The sequence below is a fragment of the Hemitrygon akajei genome, chromosome 1, assembly GCF_048418815.1.
Source record: "Hemitrygon akajei chromosome 1, sHemAka1.3, whole genome shotgun sequence".
Classification (NCBI taxonomy): domain Eukaryota; kingdom Metazoa; phylum Chordata; class Chondrichthyes; order Myliobatiformes; family Dasyatidae; genus Hemitrygon; species Hemitrygon akajei.
The window spans coordinates 47588502-47612351 of record NC_133124.1 but is presented as its reverse complement, the minus strand read 5'-3'; the positions used below and the strand labels follow the sequence as shown (position 1 = coordinate 47612351).

Genomic DNA, 23850 nt, shown 5'->3' with positions numbered 1-23850 from the left:
AGGAAGTCTCCAACAAAATCTTTACCAAAGCCTGTTCTAACCTGATCAATGAGAATCCACTCAGGAAACCATGTTGATTGTAAATCTCACAGAAATGCCCTGATAGGTAGTGATACCACAAGCTGAACCAACTGTCATGCACGTCTCTGGAATTCATAAACTTTTAGAGACTGCTAAAAATTAAATTCACAACAAAAATGTTCAGAATTGATTATTTATAAACACAAGAACAATTTAACACATCAGAAAATATCTAAATATTATATAAATAAATTTAAATACATTTAATACTTTAAAAAGTGTAACAACTCAATGACTTTCAGCAAATATGTAAAATTACTCAAAACTTACCTCAGCTCTCTTTCAACCTTTCAAGTCGTCAAGTCTCTTTTTATTGTTATTTTGACTGTAACTGCTGGTACAGTACACAGTAAAAATGAACAACACGCACAAAATGCTGGTGGAACACAGCAGGCCAGGCAGCATCTATAGGGAGAAGCACTGCTGTGTTCCACCAGCATTTTGTGTTTGTTGTTTGAATTTTCAGCATCTGCAGATTTCCTCGTGTTTCCACAGTAAAAACGAGACAGTTTTTCAGGACCATGGTGCTACATGAAACAGTACAAAAACTACACTGAACTATATATAAACAACACAGAAAAAAAACTACACTAGACTACAGACCTACCCAGGACTGCATAAAGTGCACAGAACAGTGCAGGCATTACAATGAATAATAAACAAGACAATAGGCACAGTACAGGGCAGTAAATTGGTGTCAATCCAGATCTGGGTATTGAGGAGTCTGATGGCTTGGGGTAAGTCATAGTCTGGTTGTGAGAGCCCGAATGCTTTGGTGCCTTTTCACAGATGGCAGGAGGAAGAAGAGATTGTATGAGGAGTGCATGGGGTCCTTCATAATGCTGTTAGCTTTGCGGACGCAGCGTGTAGTGTAAATGTCTGTAATGGCAGGAAGAGAGACCCCTATGATCTTCTCAGCTGGCCTCACTATCCGTAGAATGTAGAATTGTAGAATATGATGAGGATGGGGGGGGTGGGAGATGGACTTTCCTCAGCCTTCGCAGAAAGTAGAGACGCTGCTGGGCTTTCTTTGCTATGATCTCTACCGAGGAGCCGTCAATGTTCAGTAGAGAGTGGTCGCTCTGTGCCCTCCTGAAGTCATCAACTATCTCTTTTGTTTTGTTCACATTCAGAGACAGGTTGTTGGCTCTGCACCAGTCCGTTAGTCACTGCACCTCCTCTCTGAAAGCTGACTCATCGTTCTTGCTGATGAGACCCACCATGGTCGTGTCATCAGCAAACTTGATGATGTGGTTCGAGCTGTGTGTTGCAGCACCGTCATGGGTCAGCAGAGTGAACAGCAGTGGACTGAGCACACAGCCCTGGGGAGCCCCTGTGCTCAGTGTGATGGTGTTGGAGATGCTGCCTCCGATCATTTATTTTGCCAATTCCAAAGTGGCCAAGACAAGATGGACAGGAATCGTTATCAGCTTCCACTCTGGCGTTGAAGTCACCAAGGAGAACGAGGTGCTCATCACTGGGAATGTTCCTGACAGCAGCTTCTAATTTGTCATAGAACATGTCTTTTGCCTCAGAAGTGGAGTTCAATGTAGGGGCATACACACTGATGAGAGATACTGGGCCATGACTGGTGTGTAGGCGGAGAGTCATAAGCCGTTCTGATCCATTTTCTGGTGGATCCACCATTTGCAACTAGGAGTTCCTAACGGCAAAACCCACTCCATGCTCACGGGGCTCGTCTTAGTTCTTACCTTGCCAGAAAAACGTGGTGTGTGTGTGTGTGTGTGTGTGTGTGTGTGTGTGTGCGTGCGTGTGTGTGTGTGTGTGGTCTCTGTCAGTCGTGGTCGACCATGGGTACTGCACCTCTGGTAGTCACCTGGAGTGCCCTCTCCAGGGCGCAAGTCAGGGCAGAACTGATATGGAGGTCCATCTGTTGCCCATGCAGTGGGACCCCCCCTCTCCATGTTGATGACAGGTCCAAAGGAACGACAAAAGTCGATACAGTTTTGTGCCAGCAGCATCGCAGGAGGTGCCGTGCCGGTGCTGGGTACAGCAGGCAGCCGCCTCTGGGACTCCAACTCTGGATTTTTCCTCAGTGTTTACTCCCAAAGCCTTTCCCATCAGTGGGTATAGCCGCAAGGTAGCGTAAGTTTGAAATCGGAGATTTCCCTCTCCTAGATGAGCTGCCATCCATGCTTAATGAGCCCCATCTGCCCTGAGCGACTGGTTTTAAGGTGCCATTGGCCCGCCTTTGCCCCTTCTCCTGTCAGTGAGAACAGCTCCACCGGGTATAAGAGCTATGCCACACATGAAGGCCAGGAGTTGGGCTTGGTTGTTAGAGGCTGCTTGAGACGCATGCCATGAAGAGCATTTGTTTAGCAGTGGGGGCTCGTCCCCACTACCACCCTTCGACAATGACTACCTTTGGAGAAACCTAGCACTATGCAACTGGATTCACTGAGGAGACCAGCTTCACAATACAGTTAAACTTGGCAGTTAACTGAACAGAAGCTTGCAAATGCTAGTTTGGGAATCCTGAAATTCCTCACAGTTAAGGAGGTTAATACCAGAAGTTCTGTATGGAGCTATTGCCTTACTGGCAGAGATTGCAGGCCAACATCAGCATCAGAGCAGATGGAGCATTTAACTGCTGAGCTTACAATACTAAAAGCTGATTGGTTAAAAATCAGTGTGGGTGCTCCTTAAATATTATGATAGTATCTGCTTCCACCAGATCTTCAGAGAGCACATTCCAGACTCTAACCACTCAAGGATTCAAAGTACATTTATTACCAAAGTTATAAATTATAGAATCTTGATAGTCTTCTGCTTTTAGGCAGCTACACAGTAATAAACAGGGGAATACCCAATTAAAAACAGAACACCACTAAATGTACAGAGAAAGAGGGGAAAAAAGCACAAATTATACAAACAATAAAAGAAAGCAACAGCATTCCAAACAAAATTGAGCCCATTCACTGGAATCCTGGAGCAGCCAGTGTAGGCCCCTAGCCTCTGTCTCAATTCATCATGGAACAGGGCAAATTACCGCAAAGCTCACAGACATGAAGCGCGTAGAAACCGGAGCAGTCTCACAGCTTCGGCACTGTGGAGAGAGGAGTGAACATCGCGGAAGAGCAAGCAGAATCGGCCCAACCCTTGCCTCTGGCCGCAACGCACGTCTTTCCAGTCTATCTGGGCTGGCGTTTAAATCATCCACGCACCGGATCATGCCACGCACTGGGACCCAGACTCTGACAGTGATACACTCAGGGCCTAGACCTCACCAACCAGCCCAAAGCCATTCTTGCCCTTTCTAATTTGGCTTGGCGTTTAAATAGATCCAATCTCACTCCTTGTTTATGTGGATGGGCACCAAAAATCCTCTGCCTCGACTCCTCTCTGAATCGCTTGCTCCAACTCCATCTCCGACTTCGACACCATCTTGGATTTCGGTACTTTGCATCATACCGGCACAGCTCAGCCATCGAGTCAGCTCCACCTTCGCTCACCTCTTCATTGTTTGAGGTGATAGCTTACCACAATTTACCTTAGAAGATATGTTATTAATAATGCTTTCAGTCATATTTCTTGGCTGAACTACCAGTGAGCTGTTGCCCAGTTCAGTGGCACCATCTTAAACTGGAAGTACTTTTCATTCTCTGTGAAATGTAATCCCTCCTCAGACATCCTCTAAGCCTCCTAGCTCTCATCTTCAATATCATCATTCTTGTATTAGACATCACCATTGGAAAAAAGATTTTCCTATATAACCTATCTATACTCTTCATAACTTTATACATGTCTATCAGGTTACTCTTTGACATCCTCTCCTCCAAGAATTTAAGCTCAGTTTCTCCTTCTAATTGCAATGCTGTAATATGGACATCATCCTGGTGAATCTCCTCAGCACTCTTTCCATTACAATAACTGTTATAAATCAGGTAGCACTTATGAATGCTAATTCACCTTTAAAAATCATATGATATGACCTTTGATATATTATTCTACTGCTATTGATTGTGTGTTCCCTGCCTTTTATAAACGATATCTGTTTGATAGATCTGATATTGTACTTAGCTTAGTGAACAGTAATATAAAATAAACTTCAGGCAGCAAAGCTGAGTTGCAATTACTGGGGGCGGGGTGCGGTGGAATAGGATAAGGCAATCAGCTGGGATTTCCTTTCACAAACCAGCTTGTAATAACATGAAATTATATTGGCCAATTGGAAGTTAAAACTATCTGCATTTCCATTTCAGGGCAGATTTTCTCACTCATGGTAGATCGGTTTGCTTTTTCTCCTACAATTACAAGAGAATTTTCAAAAGGGCTGACACTTGATTTCTTGCTGAATCTTCCTACTTTTTAGTTTTCTTCCTTTTTTCTCCTAGGATTAGGTGGAGGATGTGATACAGTGTCAAGGGGCACACGGATGATAGAACGCAGGGCCACATGGGAGGGAAGGATTAAAATGATCTTGGAGCAAGTTAGAAGGTCAACGCAACATTCGCCACTTTTCCAGTGTGGTCAAATATTCCCCTTTGGACCAGTGTCAGATCCCCCTCTCACGTTTCACAGCACAGGTCGCACACCATACCTACGTTATACAGTAGGCTTGTGCAAGTACCAGGGAGATGAACAAAGGTGAACCCATTGGCAGATGGATAACAAAATTCTCATATCTGAATTTTTACAAGCACATGGCTTCAGACTTTTTACCCCAGAGAGGTGGAAGCATTGGCAGAGTGGGCAGAAAGGAAGTGGTCATACTGGTGAATAAGTTGTGGATTTTATTTCACATTGACTTGGACTATATGCAAATAGGATGTGAAATTCAGCTTGGGTAGTAGAGAATGTATACATTAGGATGTATTACTTCATTCTGAAAGATTGGCCAGGGACAAACGGGGAATCAGTGGCAAGGGTATAAAGATTATGATGGAAATCAAGTAACATTTTTCTAATATTGAACTGGGGAAAGTTGTGACTCACCCTATACTTGATCATATCAAACAATAAATCCAGCAGGGGGAAAGAGAGAAAGATGGGGAACACAGAGCTCGGATATAACAAGGTATACCTGCCACCTTAAGATCTATTGAAAGAATGAGACCCTGAGCAAAAATCGGGTGAAAGCTGCCTGTATATCACCCGTGTGCTATCTTTACACCACTTCTAATGGCCAGATAACGTTTCTCATTAGTAGAGATTTAGGAGAAGGCTTTCCATCCACCTTCATAAGTATAGAGTAGAGAGCAGGGAAGCATGTAACACAAATAACAGACACTTTGATTATAGAATGACAAAAAGGACTGATTATATAGAATAAATCAGTCCATGTAGTTCATAAATATTAATTTACTGTGATTTTTCCTCTGATTGTCGTTACCTTGACTCCTCATTTTTCTGTTAGTTATTATATTTTTGGTTTCCATATATATTGCCAAAATCAGTTTTATGCATTTCAACTGACAAATATATATTAAGAAGTCCTTTAATATGCCAACTGCAAACTCAGTATATTTTATACACTCAGTGTTCTGTGTGGTTTGAAGGACAGTGGAGCATTTTTAATTAGATTTGACCAACATTAATTTATTCAGTTAATATGATTGAGTGACAGAAAGGATAAAATTAGGTAAATAAGCCATGAAAAGAAATCACTTACAACGTGTTCAGGTTCTTCTGCTTCTTAAAGGCTCCTGTTGGAATCTCTCTAATCCTGTTAAATCGCAGGTCCCTACAAGAAAAGAGTAAGATTGAGACATTGATCATTCGGAGTGCTTGGCTCCATGTCGAGAGAAAACTGATACAGGCCATGCCTAGATTACAGGTGCCCAACTTGTGGACGGCCTTAAATATGAACAACCTCACATAATATTAATAATTTCTGATATCTGATGTACATACACGTTTGCTGCTTTAAATGGTAGAAATAATTTCCTCTCTGTTGGCCTGTCTGTCTCTCCATTTTTATTAATTGTTCTTTCTTATCAGTCATGTGATTTTTTTAATGCCATTCATTATACATACAATGGATATCAAATAACATTTGTGTATTTTCCATCTTCTGGACAAAATCTCATGGACAATCTCACTGGTGGTCCGCTCTGCTTTAAAGCACGTGGAGAACAGCAAAATATATGCCAGGCTGCAGTCTATTGATTGCAGTTCAGCGTTCAATACGATTATCCACTCAATATTGATCCACCAAGCTTGTAAACCAGGTCTTTTACTTCCCTCTGTAAAAGGATTCTCAATTTCCTCATTGTAGTTGATAGTCAGTCTGGATCAGTGATAACATCCCCTCTTTATTGACAATCTACACAGGCGCACCACAGAGATGCATGCTTAGCACACTGCTATACCCTGTATACTCAAGACGGTGTAGCAAGTCACAGCTTAAACGTTAAATATAAATTTGCAGATGACACTATTGTTATTGGTAAAATCTCAGATACTGATAAGGACGTGTACAGGTATGAGATGGATCAGCTGATTGAGTGGTGTTGCAACAACAACCTTGCACTCAACGTCAGCAAGACCAAAGAACTGATTGTGGACTTCAGGAAGGGGAAGTCGATAGAAGACATACCAGTCCTCACTGGGGGTCAGTTGTGGAAAGGGTAAGCAGCTTCAGGTTTCTAGGTATCAGAATCTCAGAGGTTCTGTCCTGGGGTCAACACATTAATGCAAACCAGCAGCTCTACTTCATGAGGAATTTTAAAGGATTTTGTACGTCACCAAAGGCTCTTGCAAATTTCTGTAGATTTACAGTGGAGAGTATTCTGACTGGTTGCAACACCGGCTGGTCTGGAGGAACCAATGCACAGAAACACCAGAGGCACCAGAGGGTTGTAGACTCCATCATAAACTTCCTTACCTTCAAGGACATCTTCGAGAGCTGCTGCTTCAGAAAGGTGGAACCCTTGCCATCTGAGATAGGCCCTCTTCTCATTACTATCATCAGGCAGGAGTTTGAGGATCTGAAGCCACACTCTATGACTCAGAAACAGCTTCCTCACCTCAGCCATCAGATTTCTGAACAGTCCATTAAACTACCTCATTATTCCTATTTTGGACTATTTACTCATTTTGTAATTTATAATAATTTTATGTCTTTGCACTGCACTGCTGCCAACAACACAACAAATTTGATGTCAAATAAAAAATATAATAAACCTGATTCTGACTCTGAGAAATGACATTTGTAAAAACAGAACCTGTTTGTTATTCAGGGATGTCCTGTATTAAGCTGATAAACAATGTTTCCAATGTACTATTTCCTATACATTTAATGTGAGAAGAGTCGGTCAAAGTGCTGTAATAAAGTAATTCCCTTCACACCATATTTTCCATGAATATCTACAATTACCAGAAGACTAAAATTGAAGAGCCATAAATAAACATCATTTTCCTATATTGCAATCTTTATGAATTACTTTTGATGTTGGAGTAGAAGTTAAGAGTCACTTGCATGGGATCAGCAATATTCAGGAGATAGTGCTGGTTTTCTCAACACGTACACCTAATACCATGAGCCCATATGAACTTCTTTCCAAATTGAAGGAATTCTGCTGATATTCTCTACCCTTTCGCCACCACTTACTTTAACAGCTTACTAATGCTTCCCAGTAGTTCCTCATTAAATTGTAGCCCCATGGTTTCTGATTCTGCTACTAAAATTCAGTGTGTCTGCATTCAGGAACGCTATATCAAATTCTGGTAATTTAGCAAATGTCTAAAATACTTAAAAGAATTGAGATTGCAAGCAGAAGCCTAATCCTGCATGCAAAAAAAAAAATTTTAAAAACTGGAGACTTTGACATTAAATCTCATATAAAATTTTGCATTAAAGAATATGTAACATTTTGAGTTAAAGAGTTATCGAGTCTTGCAGTACAGAAATAGGCCCTTTGGCCCATCAAGCCCATTCTGACCATCAATTACCCACCTCTATTAATCCCATTCATGAACAATCAGCCTGTATCCTTCTATCCCTTTGTGAGTCAAGTGCTCATCTAGGTACTTTTTAAATGTTGTGTATACCTGTCACCACAGTGCAAACTTAAACTATCCTTTGAATGAAAGAAGTCTTCCTCAGATCCCTTCTAAAACTCTTTCTCTTTCTCCTAAACCTACGTCCTCTAATTTTTGACACCTCTGCCATGAGCAAAAATATGTCACTGTCAACGCTACCTACCCTCATAATTTCATGTACCTCTTTGAGGCACCCTTCGGTTTTCTTCATGCCCAGGAAAATAATCCCACTTTATACAGCCTCTCCTGATTGCTGAAACATTCCATCCCAAGCAACATTCTGCCAAGTCTCCTCTGCAGTAACGTTATGTCCTGCGTCACGTACAATCAAATACTCATTTAAATGACAACATGGCTATTTTAGAGTCCTAACCTCACACTTTTATCTACAGACACTCCTACAGAGATTAGTGAACTCTGCAGGAACTATTGTCTGTTGTTGGTAATAGATGAGACATCCAGCGAGCCTGTTGACCTTGACTCCGAATATCCAACATGCAAAACAGGCAGGCAAGATTCTGAGTTCATTAATAACTCAGAGTAAAGTCAAATATCAATACTGTGAATACAAAAGTATCTTGCAAACAATATAAAAAGACATGAAATCATGCAACAACTAACCAGTAAGTATTAAAATTACATCTTATATTCCACTTTTCATTTTTCCAACAGCATTGATTTCATAAAAATCCCAAAGTATACAAAGGAACTTTAGAAAGACACGAGTAAGAAACATTACTGCTAAGTCTGCACTTACTGTAATTCCCAAGAACTTAATTCTGTTGAAAAATGTATCAATATTTACAATGCTTCCCCAAGGACTTCTCTATGTCCTTTGTTTTATTTTGTGAAGAGTTTCACAGCCAGGCTGATGAAATGTTACCCAAGAGAAGGCTAGACAATAATAATTGCCATAGAATTCATATTATGAGACTAGTTACAGAATGAATTTGGCTATTTGTCCCCGGAAATTGCAAAGCATTAAAGTAAACAAGTTTGCAACCCCATTAAAATAATTGGTGTTAGAACTTGATACAAATGAGTTAGTTCCAGTCATTAGACTCTTTTGAATACTTAAGTGCTCCATTCCTTTTCTCAAGCGACTTTATGTATTCACTCTATAATTTGCCAATTGAGCTACAGTATTCTACAGGTGTTTGAACATTAGCTCAGTAAACACAAATATTTTTCAGTGCAACCTTTGATTTTTAAAGATAAAATTTCATGTATAACTTCCTAATATGGTTTATATGTGCTGATCCAGTGGATTTCCCCTCAACTATGATAGGTTTTCCCTCCATGAAGGTTTTAGTACTGTTACGTACCCCGTAACTGGGTCACTTACCAGCAAAGATAGAGAGGCCCGTTGAAGTCTGATGGTACTATTTTTAACAGTATTTATTGATAAAAATACACAAAAATAATATCAATGCAACCATACAGATAATATACGTCATCAATACTAAATCTAAAAGCGCGGGTATAATAATAATCAATAAGAAATAACTCTATCGTTGTCTAGGGGATAATGTATTGTCTGATGGAAATATGAAAGCCACTCAAGTTCATTCAAGCTGCAGGCTGCAGCCTTTGGTTGGAGTCAAGAGAGAGGGTTTAAAACTTGCCCATTCCTTTTATGATGTCAATCCTTCGAGAGTCGTTGGGGCTGATTTCTCCTTTGTTTTAGCTAAAGCCGTTCTTCCATGGTAAGGCCCACCAATTCCGAGGCAAATGGAAAAGGACGCACGTGGGCTTTCCACCGGTTTCGCTATTACGCTGTTACAGGATTTCTAGCGTTTCTTCTGGTGCGTCTAAAGGGGCTGTTCCCCAGACCCTCTTTTATCCTTACTCACGGGGTCTCAGATGTCAATCAGGTTGGAAGGATGCCACCCCTCAACCAGCCCACTTTTGGTCATTCCTTGAGGGCATCGATGAATAGCACAGCGCTCAATACACAATTCCGTCTCCAAGAGACAATGGCTGTGGCTGTGGCTTTGAAATCGCTGAGGGCCAGGACATTCCAAACCCCCTGTAGATTCTGCGTCTCTCTCTCATTTCCTGGGTCTCCTGACCTGAATTAATAGCGATCTTGCGATTCTCAAAAAGGAGGGGGCTACTTTCTACCCTTCAGCCCCTCAGAGTTGGGGCGCAGGCGTAACAGTACGCAAAACCACTCTACCAGGACAAGGGTTTTAAAGGCAATGATTCACTATTTCCTCAAATACTCTACGATTATTCCTTTAACAACATTATTACTGAGGCATCTGCCAGATGTGTACAGCAACCCGTAAGTGTCAATATTGCTTAGACTGGAATTGTGAGCTACAGGCGTCATACTCAGCAAAATCTGATGAGGATAATATAAGACTCAGAAAGACTTCAAAATGACAGCTTTTTGCCATTGTTACCTTATACTGACTAGCCGCCCACTGCCCTTCACAAAATTCTTACAAACTCCAAATCATTCAGTTAATCAGTAGCTCCAATTATCCAAATCATTGAATACTGAAATCTGGCCATGATATGCAACCACCAGCTTCAGCTGGCAGTTACCAGAGGGATCTGAATGTAACCAAACACACCAAGTCTTCAATCATAACTCTCAGGGTGACTGCCCAACCAACTGGCTGACTCTCTTCGCTGGACTCCTCTTCACCTGAAACAACGAAGAACAGTCACAATGCAGGAGTTCAATCCTGGCTCACGTGGCACGCAAGGCTTGGATTACCATCTGACTCTACTGGGCATGGTGCAACAATGTCATTGTCAGCTGGAACAAGGAGGTACACTTATTGCAGAAAGTATCCCAGAAAGACAATAAAGAATGAGGTCAATTTTCCAGCATTGTGGCCATATTTTGAAATGGATTTGGCAACTGATTTTGTGTTCAGTGATGTTCTTGTCCTGCTCTCTATTACACTTCATCAGTTAAATCTAATTAGTTGTGAGCGTTTGGGAGCTATTAGATGCTAGTTTCAGAGTAAATTGAAACTGGTGATGTTGTTGATGATCAGGATGGAGCAACATAAAAAGTTAAGATAACTATTTGATGTTTTTAAACGTATTACTACCTCAATGTCTGATTCAGGTGCACCCTATGGTGGAAAATTTCTAAATTTACTCTTTCTCCGCATGAGATAGTTAAAATCAAAATGGCTGGCTCCTGAGAACAGCTCAACAAGGAATGTGAACCATATGCCAAGTAGGAAAAGAATGGTGGAAATAGTGATTGCAAAAGCAGCATCAATTTCCTCCAGGAGTTTAACTATTTCATGCAGCATTAGGCACAAAACTGCTGTCTAAGGATCTGATGGGTGTTATACTTGCACTAATTCTATACTAGAAGAGTGCTGCTCACAATGTATGATGAAGATTCTTCAACAATATCCAAGGAACACTGCTAAGCCTGCGTTCAGAAGCCTAACACTCAATGCAGGTATTTTACAAACTACTCTGCAAATGGCTACAGCCATTTTTTTTCAGTGAAGAAGAGTGTATTTGGTTGTGAATGTTCAATCTGGAGTCAAGGCCACATTCGTAGTTTTCCATTTGCCCGGCTGATTAGCTCCATTCAACCATGGAGATGGAATGTGGTATTGTACTATGTATGACTGAGAGAAAAACAGGGACAATGACACAGGATTTCTTGTCACTGGTCTACATTGTGATCACATTGTTTGTAGAATCCATTGCAAACTCATTCAAGTCCTGAAGAGTGTAGACTTTTTAAGTATTCACAGAGAAGGACACATTTCTGAGGAAAGATACATTTCAGAAAGTTTCTCTGTAAGTCCTCTTGATGAATCAAAGGCATGTTTATGGTCAAAAAAGGCTGTAAATAATGTTAATAATGTCCTCTGAACATCTGGATCTGACACCCACTGAAGATATTGTCTATTGTCCTTCAAACAGATAATATCATGCTGAATTTGAGGAGTGTATTTGAGGCCAGTAGGAGAGGAGAACTGAAGAAAGTCTTAACTTCTCTATGGTCGACTGGATAAAAATGTTTCTGTAGTTCCCACATCAGCATCAAATTTTGTAAAATTGTATCCACTACTACTTCCTAAGACTCAATTACGCATGAGCATGACCTCTACACTTTGAAAAAATGAATTTAAAAAGGATCAGTAACATGCAAAATGAACAAGTACTAACACCTGTATCAAATAACTGCACAATAATAATGCATGTTTGATTTTTAAATTGCCATGTGATATGAAAAGAATGGTAAATCATGTAAAAATAAAGATCTTGATTTTGCTGAGAACATTTTGAATTTATTGGAGTTATGAACATTTGGAAAACTATAGCTTAATTAAGGACCATCAGCATGGCTTTGTGCAGAGCAAATCATGTCTTACTAACTTGATTGTATTTTTTGATGAGTTGCGAACAGTGATTGATGAAGGTAGAACTGTTGATGTTGTCTATAGGGATTTTAGTAAGGTGTTTGACAAGGTCCCTCATAGGAGGCTCATCTATAAGATTAAGACACACGGGATCAACATAGAAGTCATGTCTTACTAACTTGATTGAATTTTTTGATGTGTGCCAAAAATGATTGATGAAGGTAGTGGTTGATGGGACTTGTTCTGTCTGGAGGTCTGTGGCTAGTGGTGTTTCACAGGAATCAATGCTGGGACTTCTATATAAATGACCTGATAAAAACATAGATGGATGGGTTAATAAATTTGCAGACAATGCAAAGATTGGTGGTGCTATGGAGGGTACAGAAGGCTAGCAAATCATAGATCAGTTGCAGAAATGGCAGATATTTATCCTGGCCAAATGTGAGGTGTTGCACTTTGGAAGATCAAACGTAAAGGGACAGTATACTGTTAATGGCAAAATTGTTAGCAGTGTTGATGTGCAGAAGGGTCATGCAGTCTATACCCACAGCTCCCTGAAAGTGGCTGCACAGGTTGACAGGATGGTAAAGAAGATATACATCGTACTTCGCTTTATTAGTCAAGGAATTATTCTGCAGCTTTATCTAACTCTAGTTAGACTACATCTGTAGTATTGCATTGACTTCTAGTCACCCCATTATAAAAAGGATGAAGAGGTTTTGAAGAGGGTACAGAAGAGATTTGCCAGGAATGCTGCCTTGAAAGAGGATATGTGCTATAAGGAGAGGTTGAACAAGCTGTGTAGTTTTGCCTGGAGCGATTTAGGCTGATGGGAGATCTGCTGGAGGTTTATAAGATTATATGAAGTATAGATAGAGTAGACTACTTTTACTAGGGTTGAAATCTCTAATATCAGAAGGCATGCATTTAAAACAAGAGAGGGTAGATACAAAGAAGATGTGAGGGTAAGTTTTTTTCACAGAGGGAGTGATGAGTGCCTGGAATGCACTACCTGAGGTGTGGTGGAGGCAAATGGAATACAGGTGTTCAAGAGGCTCTTAGATGAGCACAGGAACACAGGGACAAACAGGAAATAGGAGGACATGGACACTGTGTGAGCAGAAGGGAAATGTTTATTTGGGCATTTGATTATTAATATAATTAGGTTGACATGACATTGTGGACTGCACATCCTATTCCAATGCTATACTGTTCCATGTTCTCAGTCGGCACCTGTATGTCTCAAGAGATAATGGTGTCTTTCTGATGGTTCTTGGGGTTGTAGACCTGGGGCTATCTGCACATTGCAGAGTGGTTGTCCAACCCCACTCTAGAGTGACAGCCTCTTTCACAGTGGCTTCCCCTCTGGTGAGAGAGTCAGTGGGGAAGGGTGTCAGTTTCAGAGGTATAGGAGGATAGCGGGATCAGGGGGATAGTGAACGGGGTAAGAGAACGAAATGGGGGGAGTGGTTCGGCATTGGGTGATCAGTTTTGGGGGAGAGGAGGTACCATGCCTGGAGGAGTCACCTGGGGAGAGCAGTACTCGAGGTCAGGCAGAGCAGCCGGTAATGGGAGGTGGGTTCAGTTCTGGGATCCGGAGAAAGATCAGCACCGTAATGGGGAGAAGGGAAGAGTACTGGGATGAGGGAAGGATATCAGTCAGCAGATTGGTTCTGAGGGGAAAAGGTCTCAGCTAGGCAGAAAATGGTGAAGAGCCCCATAGATGTGGGGTTGGAAACAAGGCGAGAATCCAGTAACTGCAGAGGGGTCGGTAAAGGTGGGGGGGAGACTTATTTCAGCGGGGGGCAGTTACAGGAGACAGCTCGGCGAGCACCCACAAGATGGGTTTGTCAGGTCGGCCTAGGCAGAGGGTGCAGCACTGACCAGCTGGTGGGCAGGTGTGGAGACATTGCAGTGGGAGGGGTGCGGCACCAGTGCACGATGGCTGCACTTCCGACAGCATCGTCGTTCCGTGCTGTATGATTCAATCAAACTATCACAAAAATGAGGTTTAATCTAATCTTCAGCTGCCTTAGCTACAACTTAGACATACTGTGTCTTGTCTTCTCATGATACTCGGTGTCTGCCTGGAATATTTCAATACAGCTGTAATGAAAATGGTGAAAAGGAACGCAGCAGTATGAGCCTACTGCTAGCTCATTAGTGAGACTCATGTTCCACGCAGCAAGAAAGACCATTAACTCAAATATCACATTTGCAGCTGATTGCTGCAGCTAAAATTATTTACTAGAAAATCTGTAGTCACTGTAAGCAATAGACATATTGGACTGCCTTCTGGGAAAAGCTGCTTGGGAAATTCTAGCAGATCGGTGACCCGCTGACATCACTAGGCAATCAAAGATCAACAAAATGACGACTTTCATCAAGCTACAGCTCCATTTACAAAGAGTGCTACTGTGCTTTCTGAAGTGGGACATCATCCATAAAACGAAATAAATAGTTTCTCAAGGCACGCACTCTTGCACAGTAGTGAGCATTGAGTATTTACTTTAGCAAAAGACTTGAACAGTGTAAAAAGCAAATGTTTCTCTTTGACTCAACCCATTTCATGCACATAATCTAAGAATGGTGTGAATCTACACTCTTTGCTTCTTCATTCCTGCAGGAAGATTTCACCATTATAATCTTTCCACAATATGAAAAAAAAGACACAAGCTACACATCTCTGAACTTAGCTGCAGATGAGAAATGACCAGTGTCTGCTGCCAGTTAGACGTTCCTTTGCTCCAATCATGGGAATAACTTTTTGCAGTAGGAATTGCTGGGCATGTGAGGTGGATATACAGGACAGTGGGGACTGAGCGAATAGAACAGTTGACAGTGTACTTTCTTAGCTATTCAAATGAGGCATTGTAAAATTCTAAATGGAAGCCCAATCATCAAACCACCATAAAACACAAAGAGATTTGATCATGGAACAGAGATTCTGAAAAAAATAGAAATTAAAATTATATACAATCATAAAAAATCTATAAGGAGAGAAAAGATTAAATATAAGGGCAAACTAATCAATGATACAAAGCAGGATACCAAAAGTTTTTTCAGTTATATAAAGATTAAAAAGGAGGTGAGAGTAGATGTAGGACCACTGGAAAATGATGCTGGAGAGGTAGTAATGGGGGACAAAGAAATGGCAGATGAACCTAATGTGTACTTTGCATCAGTCTTCACTGTGAAAGACATAAGCAGTGTGCCAGAGGTTTGTGAGTGTCAAGGAGCAGGAGTGAGAGCCATTGCTATTACAAAGGAAAAAGTGCTAAGCAAACTCAAAGGTCTTAAGGTGGATAAGATATCTGGACAGGATAGACTACATCCTGGAATCCTGAGAGAAGTTGTTGAAGAGATAACAGATGCATTGGTCATGATCTTTCAAGAATCACCTTATTCTGCCATGGTCCCGGAGGACTGGAAAATTGCAAATGTCAAATTGTTTGTCAAGGATTTAGATAATGGAATTGATGGCTTTGAGGTAAAGTTTGCAGATGATATGAAGATAGGTGGAGGGATAGGTAGTTCTGAGAAAGCAGAGTGAATGCAGCACGACTTAGACAAAGTGGAAGAATGGGCAAAGAATTGGCAGATGGAATACAGTTTTGGGAAATGTATGATAATGTATTTTGGTAAATGGATCAATAGTGCAGACTATTATCCAAATGGGGAGAAAATTCAAACATCAGATGTGCAGAGGGACTTAGGAGTGCAAGACTCCCAGAAGGTTAATTTACAGGTTGAGTCTGTAGTAAGGAAGGCAAATTCAGTTGGCATTTATTTCAAGGGGAATAGAATATAGAAGCAAAGAGATAATGCTGTGCCTTTTTAAGACTCGCACTTGGAGTAATGTCAACTATTTTAAGCCCCATATCTTAGAAAGAATGTGTTGTCATTGGAGAGAGTCCAGAGAAGGTTCATGAGGATGATTCCATGAATTAAAGGGTTAACATATGAGGAGTGTTTGGCAACTTTGGGCCTGTACTCTGGAATTTACACGAATACGGGAGGGAATCTCATTGAAACCAACCCAATGTTGAAAGGACTAGATAAAGGTGGATGTCCAGAGGATGTTTCCTATGGTGGGGGTATCCAGTACTAGAGGGCACAGCCTCAAAATTTGGGGTGACCTTTTGCATCAGAGATGAGGAGGAATTTTTATAGCCAAAGAGTTGTGAATCTGTGGAATGCTCTGGCACAGACTGCGGTGTAGGCCAAGTCCATGGCCTAAGGCAGAAGTTGATAGTTTCCTAATCGGTCAGGGCATCAAAGGATATGGTGAGAAGGCAGGTGTATGGGCTTGAGTGGGATCTAGAATCAGCCATGATAGAATGGTGGTGCAGATTCGATGGATGAATGGCCTAACTCTGCTCCTAGGTCTTATGAAGTCAGGTTGGAAAATCTCCATGGGTTTGGTAGCAACTATGTAGACAATTAATATTTCAGGTCATTGGCCTGACTGGTTGCACCATGGTCTGCTACGGCAATTTGAATGCACAGGAAAGTAAGAAGCTGCAGAGAGCAGTGGACTCAGTTCAATACATTATGGGCACAACCTTCCCCACCACCAAAAGTTTCTACAAGGTACTGTCTCAAGAAAGCAAAGATCTCCACCGTCTGGGGTATGCCATCTTCTCACAGCTACCATCGAGCAGAAGGTACCGACGGTTCAGGTCCCACATCACTAGGTTCATTACTTTGATTCAGTTTATTTGTCACTTGTACATTGAAACATAGAGTGAAATGTTTCATTTGCGTTAACAACCAACGCATCCAAGGATGTGCTGGAAATAGCCTACAGGGTCGCCACACATTCCGCCTCAAAAATAGCCCACAATGTTTAGCAGAACAACACAGAACACAACGGAACAGAACATATCAAGCAACAAAGCAGCAACAGTGAAACTAATAAAAATAACAAAAGATTTAAGAAAAAAACAAGAATAAACGCAATGATACAAAATAGTTGAGGGAAAGACATCGGGTTTTTTATTCTTCCCATTATAATCAAGCACTGTTCAATTCATTACTACTCAACAAAAGGTTCGATTCTGCAGCCCTGAAGCAATTAACATAAAATTATAGGATTAAGTCCTTGACCTTTGGAATATTTCCTGCATATTTAGTTGTTACAATTCTGGTTTAGTGGATGTGTTTACAGCATTTGATTAGCTCAGGTTCAAGAATAACTCTTCCCCTTCAATCCTCTGGTTCTTGAACCAACGTGCACAAACCTGATTGCTAGCTCAATATAGCATCCCATGACCATGTTGCACTACAATGAACTTTATTTTTTTTTATCTAATTGTGTTCTTTTTTGTAAAAATTGTTTATAATTTATCAATTCAAGTAAGTCAACAGATGCTGGAAATCCAATGCAACACTCACAAAATGCTGGAGGAACTTAGTAGGTCAGGCAGCGTCAATGGAAACAAATAAACAGTCAACTAAGGCCCTAGGGTCTTTGCCCGAAACTCAACTGTTTACTCTTTTCCATAGATGCTGTCTGATCTGCTGAGTTCCTCCAGCATTTTGTGTATGTTGCTTTGTATAATTTATGCATGTGTTTTTCTTGCGAATGCTGCTTACCTGATGCTCTGTACCTGCAAGTAGCTTTTTCACGGCATATGTGCTATATGTTCTTCTACACATGACAGTAAACATGACTTTGACTTTAAAACATTAACACTCTCACAAAAGCTGTCCTACTTGTTGAGGATTGTCAAAGCTTTTTATTTCTTTTTCAGATATCCAGCATCATCAGTTTTATATTTTTAATGCACATTGAGATACGTTACCTGGCAGTAATTAGCATTTTCATATTATTGAAAAAAAATCCTAGAATTGAACTCATTTATTTTAGATTTCTGAGGCAAATTGCCCTCTCACTATCATCATGGTACATCATGGTGTGTTCTGGCCAATATATTTGAATGGGAGCCTCAACAAAATACCACTTTAGGAAAGTTTATAATTTAAGTGGCATGACTCCAACAACAACTTTTAGATTTCCACATTTAAGCACACACTGGCTCTAGTCTGGTTGCTGTGGCATTTCTGCATACGTAAGTGTTATTTGCTTCACCATTATTTTCTCTGCAAATAGTGTCAGGTTACTGAATGACCAGCCTCAGTTCACCACAATAAACAGGTGCATGGTCCTGTCTTCATCCAGATCTGCTCCATCACACAAAGCCCATATACCTGGAAATCATACTACTCAATGCATGGCTTTAAGCATCTATTAAATCATTTACTGGGAGCTGACCAGGCGCTAACGCAATGATTATGCTTTTGTTTTAAATATAATAATTTTCTTCTCTCCACTGACATCATGGAGGAGTCTGAAGCATTTGTCCTTGCTGCCGGATGTAAATACACATGAAAGCTTTTGAAGATGGGTCAATAGACATTTGATGTTTATCATGCAGTTTTCACAAAGGTGTATGACATTTTTCCAAATATTTTAGTACTTCAATTAAATACCTCACAATTCTTTGACATGGGAACATTAAGTGTTGGTCCTGGTGTTAGTTATTTTCCATTAATTCTTCTTGACTTTCTTTTTGTCAATCTCTAACCAGTTTATTACATCGTTAGCCAGTTCCAAGCCAAGGCAAGTCAAGGCATTGCATATAGGGACTTCCTTTACAGAATCAACAGAAGGGTGAAGAAGATGAGGAAGAGTTAGATAATGAGCAAGAAGATGCTAAATCAAAGGAACAGATCATGGCTGGTTATTTTACTCAATGGGAATATTATTTAAGCCTCATGCTGGGGTGTAAACATGCTCAGTAGGGTAAGTGTGTGGAGGAGGGAGGGTTGGAGTTGGGGTGAGCCTTTTCATAGCGACCTACTGCTTGCCTGTGGAGCATAAACAAAGTAGCGGCCTCAAAATCACAGCAGGCATTTTCCTACAGGAAACCTCATCAAGACAGAACTCAAAATCAACTTCAGCATATGCCCCATTTAACTCTTTAGACAGAGTTGAGCAATTGGAACATTTCAGCAAGTATTTTTTAATCTCTCTTAAATGCATGAATGAGCACAATGGTGTGTCATTTGGTGTGTGTTAATAAGTAGGTAGTAGGTTGACACTTTCTTCAAAGTGTTCTAAAAAGAATTCCATATCAATCAAACTACATTGATCCATGAGATACATCTTCTCTTGTTCCGAAAACATGAAAGGTACTCTTGCAGTACAGCAAATTGTCAGAAAGGAAAAGCTCTTGAACTATTAAGATAATTAACAACAGGTCCTAAACTAAGCAGGCATCCTTCATGTATGTTAGTGTCAACACACATTGAAACCTTTATAGTTTTCATTGTTATAGTCATTAGACAATCCAATTTTTATGAGAACTAAAATCATAATAATTGTGCATTCATTAATTTCTTCCAGATTCATCATGCCACAGTGACTTCTCTGTATCTTTGGTGACATGGTACAATATCTCAATTGTTTGTGCAAAGGCACAATATTTCAGAATTTAAATATCATTATAGAGAATTGTGGCCTGTATTCTTTTTCTTGCCAATCAGAGAGTGTTATCAGTGTCTAAAATTCCAATGTCTAGACCCATGAATCGAAAATGTGGGAGATGGTCTGTAAAAGATTACATCAATAAAGTATCGAGACTCTGATTTCACATATTCTATTCCATATTTATATTAAGAGGGAAACTTCTCTTGAAAAGAATGGCATTTACTATGCTGTCTTTGGCATTCTCGGTGCACCTTCATGCCAACAACAGCATGTTAAATCTACATTGCTTTGTATCTCATTGAAACCTAAGTTGTTTTAAACAATTTTTACCGGCAGATGTGGCTGAAAATCTCATCTCACATTTCCAATGAAGAGAATAGGTACTAGATTTGAAATGATCCACAAAAATAGCATCAATAGCATTCAGCCTCCATTACAGTAATTCAACCAGTGTAATAAAAAAAAACATCAAATAAAGTGTAGATACAAATCCATTTTAAATTTGAAATTAAAAAAATAATTAAGTCTGGTTTTCAGGGTATGGATGGTGTGGCTACATTTACTGTTGAACCCTAATTGCCATGAGAAGATAATGATGAGATTTTCCCTTGAAATATTATATCAAACAAAACAATCTCTGAGAATAAGGAAACTTTAGAGAGATGAAACTGTGCATCTTTGTTCGATGGCCTGGTTTAATTCTTTCTAGCTTTGAATAATATTATAAGATATGAGAAAATGGATTCGTTGTCTGAAATGTAAAAACTTCTATTAAAGTTTTATTAGAAAATTTCAGTGCTCTATTGTCGCTTATCTCACTGTTCATTACAAACTCATCACATGCACAGTGTTACTTGGACTTGCCACTGCACAGAGGTTGGCATTGCCAATTAATTCTGACCCATTTTACATTGCTCTGTGCCACAAATGTGAAATTTGGATACCCTTCCTCTTTGACACTTGCTACTTGAACACAAAGATTTACCACTAAATTTGTGCACACTGCCTCCTCAAAGTTAAAAGTTCAAAGCTCAAGGTACATATATGATCAGAGCATGTACAAATTATACAACCTTGAGATTCATCTCCTTACAGCTAGCCACAAAACAAGAAACCCAAAAGAGCCCATTAAAAGAAGATCAACAAGCTCCTAATGTGCAGAAAGAAACACAAGTTGTGCAAACAGTGAAACAAGCAGCAACATTCAGAACAGAAGTGAGTAGAGCAGCTCCACAGCCTTGGCCTCAGTGCCACGGAGAGCAGAGTAAACATCGTGGAGCAGTGAGCAGAAATGGCCCAACTTCACCTCTCAGCCTGACTCTCTGCCTTTCCAAACCATCTGGCCCCACATCTAACTTGTCCAAACATCAGATCATTCCCCTCACTAATATCCAAGCCCTGCCGCATCAATACGCTCTGGGCTGGGACCCGAGCCGATCTTTCCAAACTTGTCCAGTGCTTACATTGATCAGACCTCACTCTCGATTCAGGTGGACAGGCTCCAAAACTCCTCTGCTTCAACTTTTCTCCGCTCCACCTGCTCTGACTCATACTCCATCTCAACATGCCTTGACCTCCCTCAGACCACTTCTCCTTGAACATGCCTCGACCTCACACCAGCCCGCCTCAACCCTCGATTCAACCTCCTCTTCACTTGACTCTTCATTGTTTGCATGAACTGCCAGTAAACTGTTGCCCGTCTCCAGCAATGCCATCTTAATCTGCATCTAATCTAAGTTCTATCTGTTTCCTAAATTCCCCAAATCTAAACTCTGTTTTTTCTTCCAATCTCTCCCATAGTATGAAAGTGTGTAAGAAGAACTCAAACAACAACACACACAAAATGCTGGTAGAACACAGCAGGCTAGGCAGCATCTGTAGGGAGAAGCGCTCTTGATGTTTCGGGTCGAGACCCTTCGTCAGGACTCAAAAGAAGAACTCATTCTGGAATATCAGATCCTACTTCTCAGAGAAACTATTCACAACTATTCACAATTACTCAGATATTAACAAGACATACATGTCATACTTATGTTATTGTTGACCATAAGACCAGGTACATTGGTAATAGGCCAAGCTCTTCCAGCATTAAAGCAGTTAAGTTAAAGAATTCTTTTTTTTTAAAGCAGAGATATTCAACAGAATGATTGATCTATGTTTTTCCTCTTTCTCTTCCTGGAGAGAAATGCCTGCACTTGATGTGGCAGCCACCCACAGTGCCATGATTGAAATCTCAAACTCTCTGTGTGGAGAATCTCTAACAAAGACTTGTGTGTTCTTGCCCCAACATTCCTAAAAGTCATCACTGAACAAGAGATAGATTGAAATTATCGCCTTTGGCAAGGAGTTAATGACTATCATTGCAGTGATCCACAACTTTTGTAATTATTACCTGGTAACATTGTTAATGCTATGCACAATTTAACTAAAATTAATATAAAGTTAATAAAAACTGTTTTCAACATTAAACTTTTTATGTAAGCCTTTAAAAATTTAAATATGATTGTTTTGAAAGTTTTCATGCAAGACAAAGTTCAAAGTAAATTTATTATCAAAGTACATATATATCACCATATACAAACCTGAGATTAATTTTCTTGCAGGCATTTGAAAAGTAAAAGAGAAATACAATAGAATCAATGAAAAACTACACACAAAAGCTGACAGACAAACATTGTGCAAAAGAAACAAGTTGTGCAAATATTAAAAATAAATAGATAGATAGACAGTACTGAGAAGATGAACTGTAGAGTTCTTGAAAGTTAGTCCATAGGCTGTGGAATCAGTTCAGAGCAGAGGTGAGTGAAGTTATCCACAATGGCTCAGAATCCTGATGGTTGAACTTGGTAGCATGCGACCTAATGCTCCTCAAACTCCTTCCCGATGGCTGCAGGGAGAGGATGCATGACCTGGATGGTGGGATGTCCCTGATGATAGGTGCCGCTTTTTTGTGGCAACACTCCTTCTAGATGTAATCAATACGGGAGGGCTTTGCTTCTAATAGACTGGGCTATATCCATTGCTTTTTGTAGACATTTCTGCTCTTGTGCATTGGTGCTTCCATACCAGGCCTTGATGCAACCAGTCAGAATATTCTCCACAGTGCATCTATAGAAGATTGTCAAAGTTTTTGATGACAGCATGCTGAATCCACACAATCTTCTAAGAGAGGAGAGGTTCTTTGTATTGGCACTTAGATGCTGGTCCCAGGACAGATTCTCTGATATGATAACACCAAGAAATGTTAAGTTACCAACCATCTCCACCTTTGATCCCCTTATGAGGACTGGCTCATTGGCCTCTGGTTTCCTCCTCCTGCAGGCAATCACCAGCTCTTTGGTTTTTCTGGCATTCAGTGAGAGATTGTTGAGAATGCTCACTTTGTTAAAATTTATCAAGCACATCAATCATAAACTGATTCATCAATGTAAAGAAAATGAACAAGAGCTTCACAGGTTATTCATTACCTCTGGTAAAAATGCTCTAAGTATCAGTTATTTTTGGAGGCAAACTGCTGATGTTTCTGAAATATTAAAAATACATTTTCAGTATAGATACAGAATACAAATGTTGCATTTCAATAAGTGATAAATCTTTCATAAAGATGAGCTACACTGATATATTGAGCTACATCTGAAGGGTACTGGGAAAAATGATACTGTGCCTGCAGAGGCACAAGAATTGCAAAGCACTATAGACTTTCAAAGGTATATACTGTAGCAAGCATAATTTTACCTTTTTCTGACTGCTGTTTTAAATACAGTAATTGTTTTGCAATGTTTAATTGACTTTGGACAAATTCGTGGATAGAAAACATTTAGAGGGACATCGGCCAAATGCAAGCAAATGGGATGAACTTAGAAAGATCGCTTAGTCGGCATGATTGAGCTGGGGCAAATGGCTTTTCCTGTGCTATAT

General features: G+C 40.3%; 1 protein-coding gene across 3 annotated transcripts in view; it reads right to left on the bottom strand.

Moving 5' to 3' along the window:
- The window catches only part of LOC140726325 (peroxidasin homolog), a 472802-nt gene that overhangs the window by 324873 nt on the left and 124079 nt on the right, over positions 1-23850 (bottom strand). For all 3 annotated transcript variants that reach the window (XM_073042565.1, XM_073042575.1, XM_073042584.1), the window contains exon 2: positions 5714-5785. In XM_073042565.1, the coding sequence (XP_072898666.1) occupies positions 5714-5785 (72 nt within the window). The remainder of the gene's footprint in view (positions 1-5713; positions 5786-23850) is intronic.